The sequence below is a fragment of the Elgaria multicarinata genome, chromosome 6, assembly GCF_023053635.1.
Source record: "Elgaria multicarinata webbii isolate HBS135686 ecotype San Diego chromosome 6, rElgMul1.1.pri, whole genome shotgun sequence".
Taxonomy (NCBI): domain Eukaryota; kingdom Metazoa; phylum Chordata; class Lepidosauria; order Squamata; family Anguidae; genus Elgaria; species Elgaria multicarinata.
The window spans coordinates 92198437-92218779 of NC_086176.1; the positions used below are offsets into that span (position 1 = coordinate 92198437).

Here is a 20343-nt window from a genome sequence, read left to right on the forward strand (position 1 = left end):
GGGTTGAGATGATATTATATGGGTAGAGATTACGCAAATTGCACCTGGCATGCGCTGCAGATCACAATAAGCCTTAGACTAGACTGACTGAAATCAATGGAACTTAAGTTAATTACTAAATTAAATGCCATTGATTTTAATAGGTCTGCTCTAATCCAATGGGTATACATTTGTTCTTCATAAAAAATATTTCGAAACAGGGAAAACTCTTTTGTGGATTGGATTCCAGTATTTGCCTCCCACTATGGCCAGGACATGACACTTTGCTGAAAAGGACAAATGGTGTACCCTCAACCTTTCACCAGTGTATACATAGAATCCAACTAGGCTGGAAGTTGAGACTTTGATGTGGCTGCCTCACTCTGTGTAATGGCAGGGCCAGCCACAGAAGGCTTCTGACCCAACAGACCATTTCCATTGGCATAAAAGAGGGAAACACAATGTTCATCTATTCCCCTGCCCCTTGCAGTCCCCATGCCCCTTGGAAATCTGCTCCAGAGGGTTTCAGGACTCTCCAGATCCATGGGGAAGGTGGCTCTGGAGGCACGTAGGGAGGAGGGAGTTGGCAAAAAACAATTCCCCACTCATATTTCTGTCAGCAGAATCATTCTGAGTAGAACTTCACTTAGGAAAGTACTCCCACTGGAAGGATGTAACACTGGATCGTACCCAGAGTGACATTGCTCAGAAGTGAGTCAGCTTTACTTATCACTTTCTCTCATAGTCCAAGGTCTTCCCTGCCGTTACACATTAAGCTGGGCAGAGTTTGCTAGCTAAAACAGATTCATGGTATCGTAGATGTTTTTAGAAATCACATGCACGTACAGTAAATACATTTGACAAAACTGCATAGGACAGGCACATTAAAATGCCTTTCTTCGAAGGCAGAGGTGAAGCTGAACTATAAACTGCACTCATCAAGAGAATGATCACTTTTAAAAATGGATTTTACAAGAACCCCACAGAAGAAAAGCCAGGACTGTTTTGAGGGGTGGTGGTGGGAAACCTACCTTTCCTCAAGAAACCCATGTCAAAATTTACAACATCAACGAAACTGAGAGTACTCTCTCTTCTAGGCCTAAGTTATGCTTGCACATCTTGATTCTATTTGTCCTGTATTCAGTTAATGCTTATGAACATTCAGCATAGAGGAGCATCTTTACCTGCTTCACTGCCATTAATGTCCCAGTTCCTACATCCTGAGCTTGATAACATGAAGAAAAGGCACCAAGGCCAATCTGTTGACCTTTAAGCCATTCCATATCTTCCCTGTAATGGTGCTTTGCTTTGGTATGCCCAGGCAGGGTCTCTGGTGTCTGCAAATTAAACAATTAGTGGTCTATGAACATATAACACCAACATTGTTATCCAAGAAAAAGACGAACTTTTTAAAAAGAAAGATCTGAACCCTCAGAATTTCAGAACATACAAACTACATGAAAGTTTCTCAGGGATCATGGGGTGCCCATATGAGACCAGCCGTATTTTTAGTAATTTGATGTAGAAAAAAATGGGCAGGTATCCAATGCTGGCAATTCGCCAATGCTAAACATGTGCTAGTGGGAATGGTCACTTGCACAATGGGAAATTAGCTGTAACTACTACTACCACTTCTGGTATAGGACAGATCAGTAGAGCTCCCCTGACTTGTCCCATTCAAGAAATGGCAGCTTGAGCTAGTTTCCAGTTCTGCTAGTGAAACAGCATTGGATACTGCCCTATAACTTTCAGTAGCTGATGATAGGATTTTGCTGAATTTCTTAAAGTAAGCTAACTAGTTTTAACATTTCATTTTCATACTGTGTATTTTATAAAATTCCTCATTTATAGAGAGGTCAAGAAAAACAGTTTTTACAAGCAAAAACAAAGTGAGGAAAACAAGGGGCAAAAGGAAACCTCTAGAGAAATCAATTGGAAATAACAGCGTAAGAAGAAATCTGCTGGACCAGGCCAAAGGTCTATCTTAGTCCAGCATTCAGTTGCTACAGTGGTCAACCAGATCCTATGGGAAGGAAATGAGCATAATGGCACTCTCCCAGCACCTGGTGTTCAGAGGCATACTGCATCTGATCCTGGAGGTGAGATACAGCCATCATGGCTTGTACCCATAAACTATGGTATCTCAGAAAAAAGTAATACATAACAATTCCAAATGATAAATCTGCAACCACATGATCACTGTACAGTTGAGAACAGACAGTATATTGACTCTGCCCCCAAATAGTACATTTTTATAGGATGATAAAAGATGAAATTATGAAAATGTACATGTTGTACCCACTTATATTTTTATTTGGATATATTAAAGATATAAAGCTTTACACGGCTTGGGACCACAATACCTGGTGGAACGCCTCTCCCGACATAAACCTACCCATACACTACACTCAACATCTATGGTCCTCCTCCAGGTGCCTACTCTGGGAGAGGCTCAGAGTGTAGCAATGAGGGACAGGGCCTTTTCGGTGGTGGCCCCCAGACTATGGAACAATCTCCCTGACGAGGCTCGCCTGGCGCCAACGCTGCTATCTTTCCAGCACCAGGTTAAGACTTTCCTCTTTGCCCAGGCATATGGCAGCACATCTTAATCACCCACATGTTTAGTTTTTTTAACGGTTTTTAATGCTTTATGTGTGTATATTCTGTGTTTCAAATTTTAAAATTTTGTATACTTGTTTTTATTTCAATTTTAGAATTTCTGTAAACTGTCCAGAGAGCTCTGGCTATGGGGACGATATATAAGTGTAATAAATAAAAATAAATAAATAAATAGCCCCAATGTGGAAATGACTGCTCACTTACTAACGGCTGCCTGTATGGCAATAAGCTATAAGTGAAAGAAAGTTAACCCTCTGAAATTGATGATTGGTGTATGAGAGTTTGGGATATAGCCGTGATACTTTTTTTTAAAAACAGGAAAATGGAGTCTCTATTTTATATTGAAACAATAAAGTTCAGGATTCAGTACAACCTGATTTATTGTTAGGGGCAATTTAACTATATGTGCATGTTTGTTTTTGGTTGCTTCAAGATTTGTGGTGTTTGGTACACTTCTGGTGGTAAAAATTTGCACCCTGCTGAATGGTGGAGGTTTTCATGGAAGGCTTGGAGAACACATCGGTCAGAAAAGTAGACAAAAATGTTATTGTTTCTCTACAATAAGAACAGACACAAGAATCTCTGACTCCACCTAAATATAACTAAGTCCAGTGCCATCTAGTGACTAAACCATATGACCCTATCCACTCAGAGGCTACCAGATAAGCAGATGGTATAATGTTCCTGTCTTGAAGCAACTTAACTCCATTGGTGTGAAGGAGGAAAGAAAACAAACTGCAAAGCTTAACAACACTGAACAAAAGATTTTCAGACAGATATAACTGAGTCCTACTTCTACTCTGTGCTTTTGTATATCCGCATTAGTTATACTATGCAGAATGCATCATCAATTTGCCTTATTTTAACACTTGTATTTATTTGCAGTATTTCTACCTCACTCCTCAGCCAGAAAAGACTTTAAGAGTGGCTTACAAAGATGAATAATAAGACAACCCCTGCCATCATCATCTTATCTATGCTTGAAGTTATCATTAAACTCATCTCTCCCATCATGTTCTGATAGCAGATAATGCCTTGCTATTTTCCTGTAGCTATTTCCCCCACCCGCCAATTCTACTATAAAAGCAATATTGCATGCCTAATTAGAGATTGGCATGTAGCGTCAATGAAATTTACTTTTGTTGTCACTGACAAAAGAAAAATATCCAACCCATTCATGGGCAAAATACTTGTTTTTTCCTGTTTTCCCAAGTAAACTGGCTCTCAGAAAATGTAAAATATGAAGCGAACATTTTTTTATTGCTTTCTCCCAAATGTTGCTAGCCACTTATTACTACTTGCAGCTTGTGAAGCCATTTCTAGTCCTTTAAATTTTTCCATTACTTAGCTTTTGATCTGACTTCTCAGCCACAACAAGCTCATAAATCAATTCACTGTAGCTTACATCCCTTTTCACCCCTCATCTTAGCTTATTCCTCAAAGCAACTTTACACAAGTATAAAGTGCAAACACTTGCATGGATAGATGCTTTACACATACACGTGTAAAAAAGCAACACACTGTGTGTCAAGTCCAAGCCCTTCTATACTTTCTACTTTTGCCCCCTTACTGTTTCAAATACTCTCTTAACACAGAACAATGCATCTTTTCAACAATGGCTTCAAGAAGATCCTCAAATTTACACGGGTAACTAGTTTACTCTGTCTAAGCAGTCTTATTTCTAAAGCCAAAGGTGTTTTACCTTCAGCTTTCCAAGTTACACATGGAAAATACATGTAGTCTAAGAAGATACAAAAGTCAATGTACTCACATCCTGCTGAATAATTATGATATCTTCACCATTCTGAACCTGTAGTTGAGGAACTACTGGAAGGGCATCCTGAGATGCTGACATTGCCATGGCAATAGCTAAAGCTTCCTCTTCTTCTGCTTCCATCTTTTCCTTGCATTTCTGATTATGATTTACATCATCTTTGTACGTGTTGTCATTTTCTGCACGTTCAGGAGACAGAACTGCCACTTCAGACTTGAATGTGACCGTTCCATCACTAGTTGGCATTGATGCCTCAAGTAAGTCTTCTATACTGGAATTGAGCTCGGTATTAATATCCAGCTGATTACGTTTCTCTTCGACTGGGGTGAAAACAGTCTCTTCGCTTGGTATAACTGCACTACTACTACTATGGTCACACTTTGATAAATCATTTAAATTAAGTGTCATGCTATTTTTGGAGGTTTCCCCCTGTTTGTTCATGTCACATGGAGTAGGTCGAGATGGCTTTGGCCGGTGTATATGACAGAACGGCAGAGGCCTGGCCTGTGTGAAAACTGGGGAAAGTTTTTCTGATTCTTTATGTTCAGCACAGTTTCTCTGAATCTGGAGAGAAAGCTTCCGCTGCATTTGAGGAGAAACAGAGGGTATTTTGCAGGGAACAAATCCCTGAGGTCGGACTTTAGAAATATCAGCTCCTGCAGGTACAGATGGAGTAGTGGGGGAAGGCAAAATTGGGAATACTGACTGGGAATGACAGGATGAGAGTGAAGAGTTCAAGCACTGACCATGGGGTCTGCCTTTTGTTTGAATGGCTGGCTTTGGTTGCTCCATTGTTCCTGAAGAAACAGGTAGTCCCAAGGAAATACCAGCCATTTTGTCAGAAATGTCCTCTGGACTGGCACTTCGTTTTTTATCAACCACACCTTTCCCATTTTTCCCTGATAACTGGATTGTGTTATTCGGAGTATTGCTCTCTGTTGATTCTGGAGAGTTATCAGGAACTGGAGGCTGTGCAAATTCACGACTGCATTCGCTGGAATGCATCTCCTCCATACCTAGCTGGATCGCTTCTGCAATTTCCATTTCATCTGCTATAGCCATCAACCGCCGACGCATTCTTGTATGATGTGTTGAGCTTGTCATACTCAACATTTCTAACAGTTTTACAAACACATGGGGTACTCTTGCAACCATTCTGGCAGCGCTTAAAAATACCCTCCGTGACAATTTGCCAACCATTGAGTGGGAGTTGTCAATTGACTGCAGAGCAAAGGTCAACAGCGACAGCAGCTTTTTGTACCTAAAAGTAATATAAAGCACAGTTAATGTCAATTCATCTCAGCAACACTGTACTAAAGAACAAAAACAGTAAGTCAACACTGCAAGTGCTGCAAGTGAAGTTATCCCCATATAATATAATATAAATATCTCAATTTAAGACTTTCATTGTTTGAACCAGCCAATTTTAATACTGGATAAAAACTTCCACCAAAAAAGGCAAGATTTTCTAAAGTATTACCTGTCTACTACAGTGTCTGCCTGCAAAACATCCCCACTGACAATGTGGGGGTAAAATTCACCAGGAAACTCCAACAGCAGTCTGTCTATAAGACAAAGACGCCCAAGCAGTGCTTGCCAGTTGTTTGATTCAGGTTGTGTTCCAAGGATGCAATTTAAGACGAAATCAATACCACCAATGCCAATGGACCCTAAAAAAAGGATTAATCAGAAAATAAGTCACATATACACCAAACAGATTTTATATGATAAAGGGAGACAACAAGTTGTCTCTTTTTATCAGCCAAGCGCCTACAAAAGAAATTCTTTCTCTTTTCTGAATGCTCTCTACAGCTTCACCAGTGTTAACTACTTCCGCTTGCCACTGAAATGAATCTGAGTCAGAAGAACCATTTTGAAGTTCTAAAAATGTTAAGAACAAAGCTCCCCAAATGAATAATCTTGGATAGATTTTAAATTCCCTTGTCCTTAGTTTAGACCAGGCTTCCCCAACTTGGTGTAGTCCAAAACTTTGGGAAGGCACCAGATGGGGGAAGGATGATTTCAATGGAAAACCTGTGAACTAGGCTTTGTTACTGGTTTTAATGAATGACCTAATACATCTTAGGCACTTAAGCTAAATTAATGGTGGTATGGCAGTTGCTAGCACTTGAGTGGTGAGGGGCTGTAGCTCAGTAACAGAGCACATGTTTTGCATGCAAAAGGTCCTAGGTTCAATCCCTGGCTTCTCCAGGTAAGACTGGAAAATCTCCTCCCTGAAACCCTGGAGAGCCACTGCCAGTCAGTATCAACAATACTGGGCTAGATGGATCCATGATACGATTAAATGTAAGGCAAATCCCTATGTTCTTATGTGTTCCTCTTTGCACTTCCAAGTGGAATCAATTGAGATTTTACAAATAGTTTTCTAAGAGGTAAAATAACTGAAAACTGAAGTTTTCAGAGGTTGATTATTAAATTTTTGTAGTTTCCCCCTGTTCACAGACTTGCTCAAAACCCATGTCCTTAAAGCCTTTGGTGTAATCCTTCAGGCCTCATACCCAACCAAATAAAAGCCTAAGTATATGTAACTGCATTTGCTCACATTAATCCCTTGTTACTACTGCCCCAAGAAGGCCATCATCTAAAATTTCAATGAAGGGAAGGAAGAGACACTGTGTAAAGCACAAAGTACACTGATGATGCCATATCAAGAAATACTTTTGTAAGCCGCCGTGAGAGCCTTTTTTGGCTGAATGGCGGCATAAAAATCCTTAAGTAATAAATAATAATAATAAAATAAAAAATATAAACATAAACATGAAATGAAATTTTTACCAGATTTAAGGATTTCTCTACCAACTGCCAGCTCTCCTGCCTGGCCCTTGCACATTTCCAGAAGCGTTGAAACTGAAAGTTGACTTGTGCGGCTATAAAGAGACAAACACAAAAGTCTTCTATTAGCTTATTTTGTTATTATAGCTGTATGTTTATTTTTTTCAAATACGCAGAGAAGCTATCATAGCATTTTCATCACAAATATTCCTCAACAAAAGTTAGAAAAGTTTTTCATACTTCACTAATTTTACTCATTTTCTTGTGCTTCTGTTAATATAATGGCTGTGTTCAGACAACACAATAGGCAATGGTGGGTTAATAGTCATCTCCATGGCTGCTTATTGAGAGGGTACTCCCCACACAACATGATTATAATCAACCATGGTGTGGATTAAGGCAATGTTGAGTTGACTATTAGTCAACAGAGTGTTTGATTGACACATTCACTCTCTCCCACCCACCCCTCAGTTCTCCTGCTGGTATCTCATCAGCCACTGCGAGTTCTATCAGATGGACTAGAACAGCAGCCACCACTTTGGTTGCTCTTGCCAGGAGACTCTGTAGTCGCTGAAAACAACCAACTGTGTGCGATGAAATAGACAACAGTGCCCGACAGACGATACAATAACCAACAGATGTTCAGATGATCAACTCTGCACAGCATTGGTTATTTGTGCTGGTTATTTTGGCAAAATAACCAACCGTGGTGTGAAAGAGTCCTGACAGAGGACACAATAACCAACCATTGACTATTTAACCCACTGTTGGTCATTGTATTGTCTGAACCCAGTCACTTTTAAGACGGTTAAAAAAAGGCTTGAGCTACAGTTCTGTGGATTTACTGGATCTGTGTGTTGCTGTGGAGTGGAGTGCTGAGGATGTTGAACCTGTGCTGTTGATTCTGTTGCTGGGGTCTATCATCTTCCAAAACTGATGTCTAAATTAACTTCGCTAGAATCAACTAGTATAGTACTGTGTGATCTAGTTTACCTACCAAGTCCAGAAGCAACTTGGTCACTGATTCTGTGGTCTGATGTTTTGACTTTCCTTTCTTAAAAGGCTGTCCTGGCTTTGGCAAAACCAACCATGTCTAGGCATGTTGGTGCTCACTGCTAGATTGGTCAGAACTGAAACACATTGGGGAGTATCTGATGTCCCCTCTTAGATGATTATCTGCTACTGAGGCACGAAAAAGAAGGTAGACTCTTATCTAGCAATGTGTAGGCTCTCTTTGAGGAGAGACTGCTTCAGCAGATGTTGACAGGGCCAAAGAATACAGTGTGACTGTTTATACATGTTCACTGCAGACCCTTATGTGACCATAAAGGTTATGTTTGTCACAGTACCCTTATAATGCACATCTACTGTGCAACAATGATACATTTGTTAATGTGAAAAATGAATGACTGCAAGGACAAATGCCACTGTGATATGGAAAATTTGAACATTTACACTGCTTTTTTTGAAATATAAGTATATTTACTGTGGGAAAATTAAGATCCAATCTCTCAACCTCCTGTAAGACTACTGCTATCTGAGGATTATGCGTGGGTTGTTTATCCTTCAAATAAAGCCTGATGGCCAGCTTCACACGACACTGTGCAACCCTAGTTACCCTGATTGAGTGTTGACTATTCAAAATGGCAGCGGCTGCACGCACCTGGCATGCACCACAGCTTATCATGGGTTAAACAACACACAGTGAGCTAAATATTTTAAAGAGCTATTGGTGATTATTTTGCTTTGTTCACAATTCCATATCACTTCCCATACAGAACAGCATGCACATGAACCAATGGCCTAAAATCTGTTCTCACGAGAATTTTCCCCTTATCTTTTGAGAATACACACATACAGATAGAAGTTTGCAAAAAGTTTAAACACTATACCTGTTGGCATCTGCACACTTCACTAATATAGTTTCCACAACTGGCTTTAGAAGTTGTTGCAATTTTGCTCTCTCTGCCAGGCTATGACAGGGGGTATACACCAGCATAGCTCTTAATGTTTTCTAAGGAAGAGAGGAAAAGATATTTTAAAATCACTGATTCAAATACTAACTATTCCCAGAAGAGTAGTAGTAGTTAGTCTGTTGTTGCAAATCTCGAGACTTACGGCAACCAAAAGACTAATACATTTATTGCAGAATATACTTTTGTAGGCAAGAAGCAGATTTTGTAGGCAAATAACCTAATCATGTAAGCTTCTATCTACCTTTTTATCTTCTAAAGCACCACAAAACTCTATATAAAATGTAGTAGAATGTACTGAACAGTACACTGAGTGATTGGCCAAATAGTAGCAGATCATAAAGGGGAAGACCAACCTATGCATTTCCCTCATAAGATATGCCCCTTTTGCTGATGTTCCAGATAAAAATGACAGCTTGTCTCTGCTAAACAAAGCCTGTCATCTCTGATAAAGGCAGAGTTACCGGGCTGCATTAAGAAGAGACAGAGCCTTTCCTAGACTTTCAGGATTGTTTAAAAATCTACCCCCTAGTGGCTGAGCCAAGTATAACATCAAAGACAACCATGCCTGGGTAAACAGGGAGAAGAAATATTCATCATAGACTTGCATATGTAATCTAAAATTGCAGTATTGGACATCTTGAGTGTGTCTCTTTATACAAGGACTTGGTTGCACCAATACTGCAAAGCATAAAGCACTTCAAATACTACACCAAGAACCTGAAGGCCCTGATGGTTTTTTCTTTATATTAACTAAGTCCCAATCCATATATTCATTAGGAGGAGCACTATAACAGTATGATGGAGTAGCATAAGCCCTTGCCCTCCACCATGCACATAAAGGCTCCAGTGAGCACTAGGCTTCCATGAAAATGCAGAATTCACATGATTTATCTCCCTTTAAAAAATAAAGCAAGCAGGGGAGAAAAGCATGAACTCACGACTATTCATGCTTTTCGATTTCTGGCTCTAATATGAACGGGGCTTATTTATATCCACAATAAGTGAAAGTCTTGCCCATTTGTTTCTTGGAATATGTTCAACAACTTGAGCCATTTTGCCATCATCTCACAAATTCTAGGTGTTTGGTAAGTACTTAAATTGTGCTTTCCCAACTCTGAAATGCAAAGATGCTTTTGGAAATTCTGTATTAGAAAAGAACAAGCTACTTACTAAAGCAGCAACATACACTTTGTAGACAGGGTCAGCACAAACCATGGAAAGTACACTGCAGCAGGACTCCACAACAACATCTCCTGAGATACTGGTCTGTGATGATCCACTAGCTGCTCCTAGATTTCCAGCATTTGTGCTGTTTCCACTGTTGCTTCCAGAATTCCCAGTGCTTTCACCATTAGCCAATAACAGAGCACCACTAACATCATGGGAGAGACGTCTAAGGGCCATCTCACGTATATTCCAGTTTCGAGAAAACAAGCAGCCAACTAATTCCATTCCGAATACCTAGAAGATAGACATTATAACATTTAAGCTCCTAAGAAGTACATATTTGATGAGCTTAAATATTCAAATTGAAATATACAATGTCCTATGTGAACTCTGAAGTGGTACAGACTAAGAAGGAAGTACTGCATTCTTGAATCAGCGTGAATGTTATGTTTGAAATATTTAATACCATACCAGTTTGAAAACAAATATTTGTGTCAGCCATTTTGGCGGGGGGGGAGGGGGGATATTGAAATAAAGTTCAGTAAGAGGTGAAGAATATGACTACGAGGATGATCAGGGCTATGAGGTGAGACTGAAAGAACTGGGCAAGTTTAGCTTTGAGAAGAGAAGACTGAGAGGAGACATGATGGCACTCATCAAGGACTTGAAAGGTTGTCACACAGAAGAGGGCTAGGATTTCTTCTTGATCATCCCAGAGTGCAGGACACGGAATAACGGGCTCAAGTTACTTCCTGACTGTTAGAGCAGTACGTCAATGGTCGTGGGCTCTCCCACACTAGAGGCCTTCAAGAGGCAACTGGACAGCCATCTATCAGGTATGCTTTAAGATGGATTTCTGCATTCAACAGGAGTTGGACTCGATGGCCTTATAGGCCCCTTCCAACTCTACCATTCTATGCACTTCCACAATACAGGGTAGAATTTATGAAAAGTGTTCTTAAACATGCTGAAGACAGAATGCAAATGTCTTTATTTTCACTTGAATGCGCACATTCAAACTCAACATCTCCTTTGAGTATTTCCATAGCCCAAACTTATGACTGTGCTCCAGTTTGCCAGTATTGGACAAAGGGTGCAATACTGGAAAACATAAATACTTGGGAGTTGTGAGAATGCACGAGTTGTGGGAAAGCCAGACCAAGTATAACAGCCAAATCAGATCTTATTTTTTTACTAAAATGTTTATATGTCATCTTTCTAGAAGATATAGGTACCTCACAATAGTTAAACATGATTCATAACAAAAACAAAAACAAACCAAAAGGGAAGTCCAAGAGATAAAGAAAAAGTGAATCAAATACTTCCAAAACTTGGCCAAATAATGATGTTTTTAACTGGCAACTAAAAGCAAGCAATACAAACACCTGACAAATATGGCTGGGGCAGATATTACGAAGTCTGGGTGCTTGGAGAAGGCTCATTTAAGGGCATTTTAGCTGCAACAGAGCAATGGTAGCCAGCAAAATCATGTGACTTGCAGCCAAAGAATAAAAACTGGACCCATATATCTATACATATATCTTGGCAAGGAAACTTAGCCATCTGTGTTGTTCAAATTAAATAGAACAGAAGCTGTGAGAGGAACTTACAAACCAAGTACTTTAATTAAGGTGCCTTTAGAAATTTGATATACCTGAATCCATGGCTCAGCTAAGTCCTTATAGGCAGAAGGGATTTGCTGAACCCCATAATGAGTAAGGTTAAAATTACTATCTTGATTCCTCCTTGGTGAGACAGCTGTAGGTTGCTGAGTTTGCTGCTGCACCACACGGAGAACAGAAGGGGAATCAACAGGGCTTGGCAGCTCATGACTGTAAACAAACAAACAAACAAACAAACAGTTAAATGAGTAAATATTTGCACAAATTGGGCATGTTCAAGGATTTCAGTTGGTCTAAATCTTTAAGTAAACCAACCCAATTCACACTTCCCAGACTAATATGGGGATCAGAACAGTTATACGTTGGGTTTTGCACTTCTTAGAGTTTTGCAATACAGTTCTCAGTTATGATTGATAGATAGATAGATAGATAGATAGATAGATAGATAGACAGATAGACAGACAGACAGACAGACAGACAGATAATATTTTAAGATAAAATGTGTACAAACTTGTGAAAAAATGCATTCGAAATAATGCAATTTTGGGGCATGTTGCAGATTGATGCAGGAAAGGGATATAATGGATGGATGAGTACACCCATGCAAAACCAAAAGGGATTGGAAATAGACTGATTCACACATTTAGACATTTTAATTTAATATTTTAAGGCACAATCCTATACATATTTTGACAGAAACAACTCCCAGCATTCCCCAACCGGCATTCCCACAACATTCAGTGTTCCCCAACTGTCTAAACATGCATAAGATTGCACCCTTAAACATTTAACCCTGTGTCCATAAGTTAAATTCAAATAAAACAAAGCCTTACCTATAGAAATCATTAGATCTCCACTTAGATCTACAAAGAGGACATATAAGAGGTTCCCTGTTTCTCCTACATTCCTCTGCCCCTATCATAGCAGCAGGGGGGGAAAAGATACTGAAGTTAGTAACATGACAACTTTCAGTAAAAAGATAAAACTGTTCAGTTTTTTGAACTTTATATTTTGGATTAAAAATAGTTCTGTAGTAAGTGTAGCCACTTGCAGCATTAGCACTTTGCAATTCTTTTCTATGAGTGGAGGATTGTTTAGTATATTCTGTGGTCACTATACCAGCTTTTTAAACTGTCCACATAAAGAAATATTTTATATTTATATACTTCGTGCTTCCATAATCCCATAGTTGGGACAAGAAACCAAAGGTCTCTCAATGTATCACATACATCTACAATACTAGAGTTCTAGGCTGTGTCTGGGTCTCTATTGTCATGGTCAGCCTGGTCAACTAAACCTAATTCTTAAACATATTTGTAACTATATGTTTCCCTTGCATTTATTGCTTATGGTTTTCTTAACAAGAAATAAAACATATTAAGACCTATCATCCTTCATACTTAACAATCTGAACCGTTCATCCTCACATTTCCATGAGGATGTTTACTTCATTCAGATGGATTCCTTCTCTAAGATACTAAATGCCTAATCTCATTCCTTTTCATAAATATGAAAAGACTCTTCCATTAATGTTCAGCAATCATATCACCACTTATGGCTGCTATAAATCTTGCTTTTTCAAAGATGGTAAGGATCTGCGTTGCCATTATTCATTCTTTAAAGTGGAAGCATCCACTCCTATGGTGCAAGTACACATTTGGTATAATCAGTGACGTACATATTGACATGCAGTGGTGGTGAAGTTTATTTCTGCAACCATCTTCACAGACAGTCAAGCTCTCTTCATCCAACATGCCTAGCAAACAAATGGGGCACATCTGTTCCTCTTCATCCTTGATACTATTAGAAAAACATTTACTAATATTAAAAACAACAACATAGATCGTTTTGATATATTTACATTGGTATCTCTTTACCAGGCCAAGAAATAGAACCCAGTATATTTAATGGGATGCATTCTATAATTGCTGAAAGTGACAACACATTGACAACCAGTTAAACTTTGGATGCAGCTTTCTACAGCTAATCTGATTGCTTCATTACATACTACCTTTATCCCATAGATTATTGCACAAAGTGGCCTCCACATTATGTCTTTGTGCATGATATTATAATGTGTTGCACATTTCATCATATGTTCCTCCAATACCAGCTGATTCCAGGATTTGTGCAGAACTGGCACAAAATTTATTGTGATTAGCTGCACTACATGTTACAGCAGTGGTGTGGAAAAGCCACTATGTTGAAGCAACTTGAAAATTTTCAAAGAAATACTTCTCTAGTATTAAGTAAATTTATAAAACTACTAATCAGATGCCAGTAATGTCTAAGGGGATATATGTAAATCCCTGCACAAGAAATGAATATCATCCATGCATTTTCATCCGACAAGAGGATCCAGAGCCACTCTGTTCATTGCATCGCCATACCCATTTCCACATACCTAAATTTCAGTGCATCAAAACGCACAAACCCAGCAACTGAAGCTGGTTATACAACAAGCCCTAGAATGGATGCATTCTGCTGCAGGAAATGGTGGAGCAGCTGTGGAGATCAATGGCTGTGGTTTTAGAAACAAAGTAACTAAATGCATATGTGAACCATTCACTGGTATGTTACTATAGTGCTGTCTGGGCGGCATCCCCATGGTTTCTATTCACACTACTCCAATAAGTTCTAGATGGAATAACCATACACGTTAGGCCAGTTACATGGCTCTTCCTTCTAGAAGTTAATGGAGTAGGATGTGAAGAAGCTACTGGGAAGCATCCCCAATGACCACGTGGTAATGTTATGAACCAGTGCCTTGCTAATATCAGTCAATTACCAATTTATCATTAAGGTAAATTGTTGTTGTTTGGTTTTGAATATTTGAGAGAAACTCAAAATATAGTGAGTGCCAAAACAGGCACTGAAGTCAGCCAATGAAGTCAGATATAGACATCCCAGGGAAAATACAGAATTAAGTTCCTACATACCCAGTTCATAGTGTCAATACCTTTAAGAACAACCTAGATGAGCAAAAAGATTACCAGGTCCATAAATCTGAAGAATGTTACCTTTTTTTCTGTGATACTCATGATGTAAGAATTGCCATTCTTTGTATCTATAAGCCACCTGTTACAAAAAGCTCCAAAGCTAGGTGCTAAGTACTAAGTTGCCGTATGAAATTACAGCTCAGAATTGAGAAGTAACACATGAGTTATTGCTACAGAACTTCAAGATCACAAATGCAGATCATATAGATTCATTTGGATCTTAGGTCCAGATAAGACAAGGTAATATATCAACCACACACATATATTTTATATATTCAGTGCAGTCAACTTCAAAATGATATAGCTATAACAAGCTGTCTATATTTAAGAACAGAATTTTACATTTAATGGACTTTGTGGACTACCCAATATGTAAAGCAAATTAAGAATACTTTAGCGATACATAATTTACCAAGCCCCAATGCATTTAAACTTCAGGACTATAGTCCTAGTAAGACTAGAGAGGGAAGACTAACTTTTGAAAAGGAAAGTTTAGTTATGGAATAGTGGCATTTGCTATGCATATGCAGTAAAATCTTTTCATTTTGCTATGTAAATATACAGGCATATCAAGTGTTTCTACTATGGTCAGATCCTCGCAGAAGTTCACTCCCACACAAATAGTGCTATGCTTCGGAATTCACTTCCCAGCCACCACCCTTCTTCCTTCCTTTGAACTTTAGCACTTTCAAGAAGCCCTTGGTTTAACCCTCTATTCCTCATCCCCAATAGGAACTATCCCCCACCTCCAGTATGGAGTGTATGGGGAGTGTCCAATTAACGCCTCCAACTGACAGAACAACTTCTGTCAGTGGAATGGGGAAGAAGTGATTCCCCTTTTCTCATGCAGCTACTTGCATACCTCAAAATCTTCTCTGGAGGGTTGGGGGACCTTTGGACCAGATCTGAGGAGGGGATGTACTGCTGCCAGAGGGGAACTCTGTTCATATGACATTGGATTTTGCCTTAAGATCCTTAGGGCAGGAACCTGCTTTTTCTCATGGTACTCTGTAAAGTGCCATATATAATGATGGTGAAAAATATAAGGAAGAAGCCAGTGCCATGTAAACATATACTTTTCTCCAACAACCAAGTTGGAAAGTACAAAAGTAGTAAGATGAAAACTCAATTGTTTTCAAGAATTCTTGTAGAGAAACATGAAGTATGTATATTCGAGGGAGACTGGAGCAGGCAGGCACCATCGGAGCCTGCTTCAGTTGGAAACCCCCCCCCCCCCGCCCCAGGGCTAACATCTTCACCTTGTGGGGAAGAAGGAGCTGTTGGTTTGCCCCTCCATTGGGAGATGAGAGCACGGAGCAGGGCCTTCCCACCAGCCTAAACAGTCTCCTTAATTTCTTTTTATTTTCTCCCTCTTCCCTCCCCATCCACTTTTCCTTGTGTGTCACGTCTTTTTTTTAGAATGTAAGCCTGAGGGTAGGGACTGTCTTCTTTATTGATACATTGTAAGCCGCTCCGAGAGCCTTTTGGCTGAGGTGCGGGATAAAAATACTCTAAATAAATAAAAATAAATAAATATTCATGTTGTGTAAAAGAACCAAAATAGAGTAGTGCGGAATATCTCTGACTAGGGTCCAGAGGTACCTAGCATGAATTGAAAAAAAAAATCTCTTTGTGCACAGTGCCCTTTCCCTTTTCAATATGGTCAAGGATTATGGGAGTTAGTAATCCAGAAACATCTGAGGGGCCACAGGTTAATAATAATTAATTATTCTGATTTTACATAACTTGGGGGGGGAATTAAATAAAATTTCACTTTAAAAGACATAAGATCCTGTTCAAGGGAGTCTCTTGTGCATGCATATAGCACCCAGTATATACTAAAGTCTTTAGAAAAAAAGAGGTCTGCAATAAGAAAGCAACAAATTCCTGTTTAGAAATATGCTTCCTTGTCAGATCTAGCTAGCCAAAAATGGCTAAAACAAAAACAAACAAACAAACAAAATGCTCAAAGGATCCAAACAAACTAAAAATAAATACCAGAACTTTAATAACTTTGGTCACCTTACATAGAAGATAACAAAAAGTCTTGTGCCTCTTTTGCTGCAACAGACTAACATGGCTACTCCTCTGGAACTTCTATAAGGGGATGACTAAGTATGACAAATGAAACGAAATCTTATCTATAAAAAGGGGGACGATTTAGAATAGCACTACTTATTTACTTTAGAAGAATTACTAACCTGTTTTCTGAACTAGATGTAGACGTACTAGATGATGACAATGTATGAGAATTTGACATGCGTGAGACAAACTTCTGGATGGTGTTACGAGATGGGGCTTTGATCCTTGAGCTACGCCTACTGTGATATTTCTGGAACAAACTCTCAACCTAACATTGAAAGAAAATGTTAACAACAACTATTATGCTATGAATTCGTCAAAGTTGATGTCTTTTAAATAAAGATTTAAGTGCAATAAGCCTATGATGCAATAATGCATCAAATTACTCCAATATCAGTACTTCTTTATATAAATAAAGTGTCAGTACAAAAGAAATTGCGATCAATACCTTTTTTTAAAAAAAACAGTCAACTTTTTAATTTATGCATTTCCTGTTGAAAGACCAAAATCATTTCACTTAAGACACTGGTTTCGGGTTAGCCGTACTTAAAGTAGATCCAATGAAATCAATGGATTTTAAGTTGGCCATGACTATTCTAAGTACAACTAAGGCCACAGCTAGACCTAAGGTTCATCCCGGGATCATCCAGGGTTCGCCCCTGCCTGAGCACTGGATCCCCTGTGTGTCACCTAGATGAACAGGTTTGACCCCTGGACGATCCAGGGATAAACCTTAGGTCTAGCTATGGCCTAAGTCTGGATCCAACAAATGAAGTTTGACCAAATCCGTATTAGATGGCCAAACTTCTGCAATTTGGCATTGATAATAGTACCTCTGCACTTTATTTACATTCCTGGAAAAGAGCGAAGAAGTGGGAAAATTGAACTGCAGAAAGGATGCTGATGTCATATTTTCCTGAACAATGTTTCTGATTTTATGTGCATTATTCTCATGCTTCCACATTTAGAGTAAGTGCATGTGCAACAGGGCTGATCACTCAACTGAGCATAAGAGAAAACAAGACCTTTCCTTGTCCCACACCTTGCTGTGGTTAAGAGATACATCACAACAGATATAAACTCTGGTTAAGACTATTCAGGTTAAGCATTTTGAAATCTGGTTAGTCTTAACCACAGGGAAACATGGGTTCTGAAGCAATTAAGTTAGGGGGAAAACAGGTAAAGGGCAGAGCAATCTACTTTCAATCACAAGCTCTTAACAGTGATTGGGCCTGTTCAGACAATATGCTAAGCCATGGTTAGGCTGCTAACCCTTTTGCACCAAATGGTTAGTGACTGTGTTTAAACCGTGGTTATGTAGCCACCACGGTTAAGAATGGTTTACATGACACACTAAACCAAAATGCCCCTAAGCCACAGTGGTTAAGTATTTTGAGCTAAATATTAGCATGTCATGTGAACCATTCCTAACCATGGTGGCTTCATAACCACGGTTTAAACGTGCTCACTAACCATTTGCTGCAAAAGGGTAAGTGGCCTAACCATGGCTTAGTGTGTTGTCTAAACAGGCCCAATGTTTAGCTCAAAATGCTTAACCATCATGGCTTAGCTTAACCATCGTGGCTTGTCATTTGATCAGGGTAATTAAGGGATCAGCCCTGTTAAGAGTGCACTGCTCTCCAGCTATTAAAGTGAAAGACTATTGATGTAGAATTATCCACTGAACCATATCAATCTATTTGATGTTGGTTTGCTGTAGAAGCTTTTGGCTGTTAACCAAAATAAGCCTTTTTAGAAGTGTTTTGCTATTTTAGAAATAATAATGTCACTAGTGAAACTTTAAAGGCACTACCAATTTAAATTTCAGCAACAGTACACTTCAGCAATTGGCTATGAGTGCCTATCTATGAGTAAAGAAAAAGGATGACACTACCTCAAAGTTCTTCAAGGTCTTTCGCCAAAGCATTGGATCTGAAGATTCAAGTTGAAACACTCGAAGCATAACAAACAACAGGTGAATGCAAAATGTGCCACGCCCACAACTGCAGGTCTGTAAACACAAAGATGTTTAGTGTGCTTTTTACTGCTGTTTTAAGTACTTCTTTCAAGAGCTAAAAATTACCCTAATAAAGGATTATTAGGATTACGCTTCTGTTTTTCTTTTAGAAAAAGAAATCAGTGATTACCAAAGGGTTCCTTCTGATAGCTTCCCTTCTATGATTTTGGGCACAGCAAACAATGCCTGTTGGTTTTATATACAACGAACACAAACCTAATACAGCTGTTTATACTTAAGTGATGCTTTTCCAATGCCTACGTTAATATTTATGAAAGTGGGAAATAAATAAAATATGACAAGAAAGTCATAGAAAGCAAGGATCTTTCAGCACTTTCCCACCAATTAACCATTTTAAAAGTTATAAAGTTGTAGAATATGTTCTTAAATTTGATAAGCACACTTCTTTATTGCGATCCATAGATCCATGAAAAAGAGCAAAGAACAAGAATCAAACATGAAATCAGATGATCACTTAATCCTCTGAAATTAGTTCACTTTATAATTAACAATAAAATAGGCATACTGTATGCTATTCATACCTGAGGACCAATGAATACCCTATATTTATTATCTGGGCTGTCTCCTCCTATCAAGAAAGAATTCGGTCCTATCTGCTGTAAGAGATACAATCTGGCTCTCATGACTTTGTTGACCCGGCGACTTGTTTCTTCAGGACTATATGGTGAGAAGCCATCTGGAGATGGAGCTCTTCGTGGTGGTGTTATACGTCCACTCTGAAACTTAAGCCAATTTGTTTCCATTAAACTTTCAGTAATTTTGACACAATTCCCACCTTCTCCCTTCCAATTCCCACCTTCTCCCTTCCAATACCAGAACTTTCGTTAACTTTGGTCACCTTACATAGAAGATAACAAAAAGTCTTGTGCCAGTTTTGCTGCAACAGACTAACATGGCTACTCCTCTGGAATTTCTATAAGGGGATGACTAAGTATGACAAATCTTATCTAAAAAAGGGGGGATGATTTAGAATAGCACTTATTTTCTTTAGAAGAATTACTAACCTGTTTCCTGAACTAGATGTAGACGTACTAGATGATGACAATGTATGAGAATTTGACATGCGTGAGACAAAGTTCTGGATGGTGTTCGTCCATTTTCTCTCGCTGCCCCCATGCCTGGAATTCTCTTCCAGAGCATTTGCAGACCACAAGTTCAATTACAGTTTTTAAAGCTCAGTTGAAAACTTTTCTTTTTTCTAAAGCTTTTAGAACTTGATTTTGATCCTACTTTTATACTGTTAAATTTTATTGTCTCCTGTACCTGTTTGGTGCATTTCCTTCCCTTTCTTACT

The 20343-nt window shown here is 38.9% G+C and overlaps 1 protein-coding gene across 1 annotated transcript in view; it reads right to left on the bottom strand.

Moving 5' to 3' along the window:
* Positions 1-20343, bottom strand: part of MAP3K1 (mitogen-activated protein kinase kinase kinase 1) — a 64563-nt gene that overhangs the window by 10902 nt on the left and 33318 nt on the right. Inside the window, exons 5-16 of the mRNA XM_063128779.1 lie at positions 19571-19771; positions 18906-19022; positions 17131-17279; positions 13609-13730; positions 12764-12845; positions 11963-12140; positions 10312-10602; positions 9058-9179; positions 7169-7260; positions 5853-6042; positions 4370-5633; positions 1164-1316 (exon numbers count right to left, since the gene is read on the bottom strand). Coding sequence (XP_062984849.1) covers positions 1164-1316; positions 4370-5633; positions 5853-6042; positions 7169-7260; positions 9058-9179; positions 10312-10602; positions 11963-12140; positions 12764-12845; positions 13609-13730; positions 17131-17279; positions 18906-19022; positions 19571-19771 — 2961 coding nt within the window. The remainder of the gene's footprint in view (positions 1-1163; positions 1317-4369; positions 5634-5852; positions 6043-7168; positions 7261-9057; positions 9180-10311; positions 10603-11962; positions 12141-12763; positions 12846-13608; positions 13731-17130; positions 17280-18905; positions 19023-19570; positions 19772-20343) is intronic.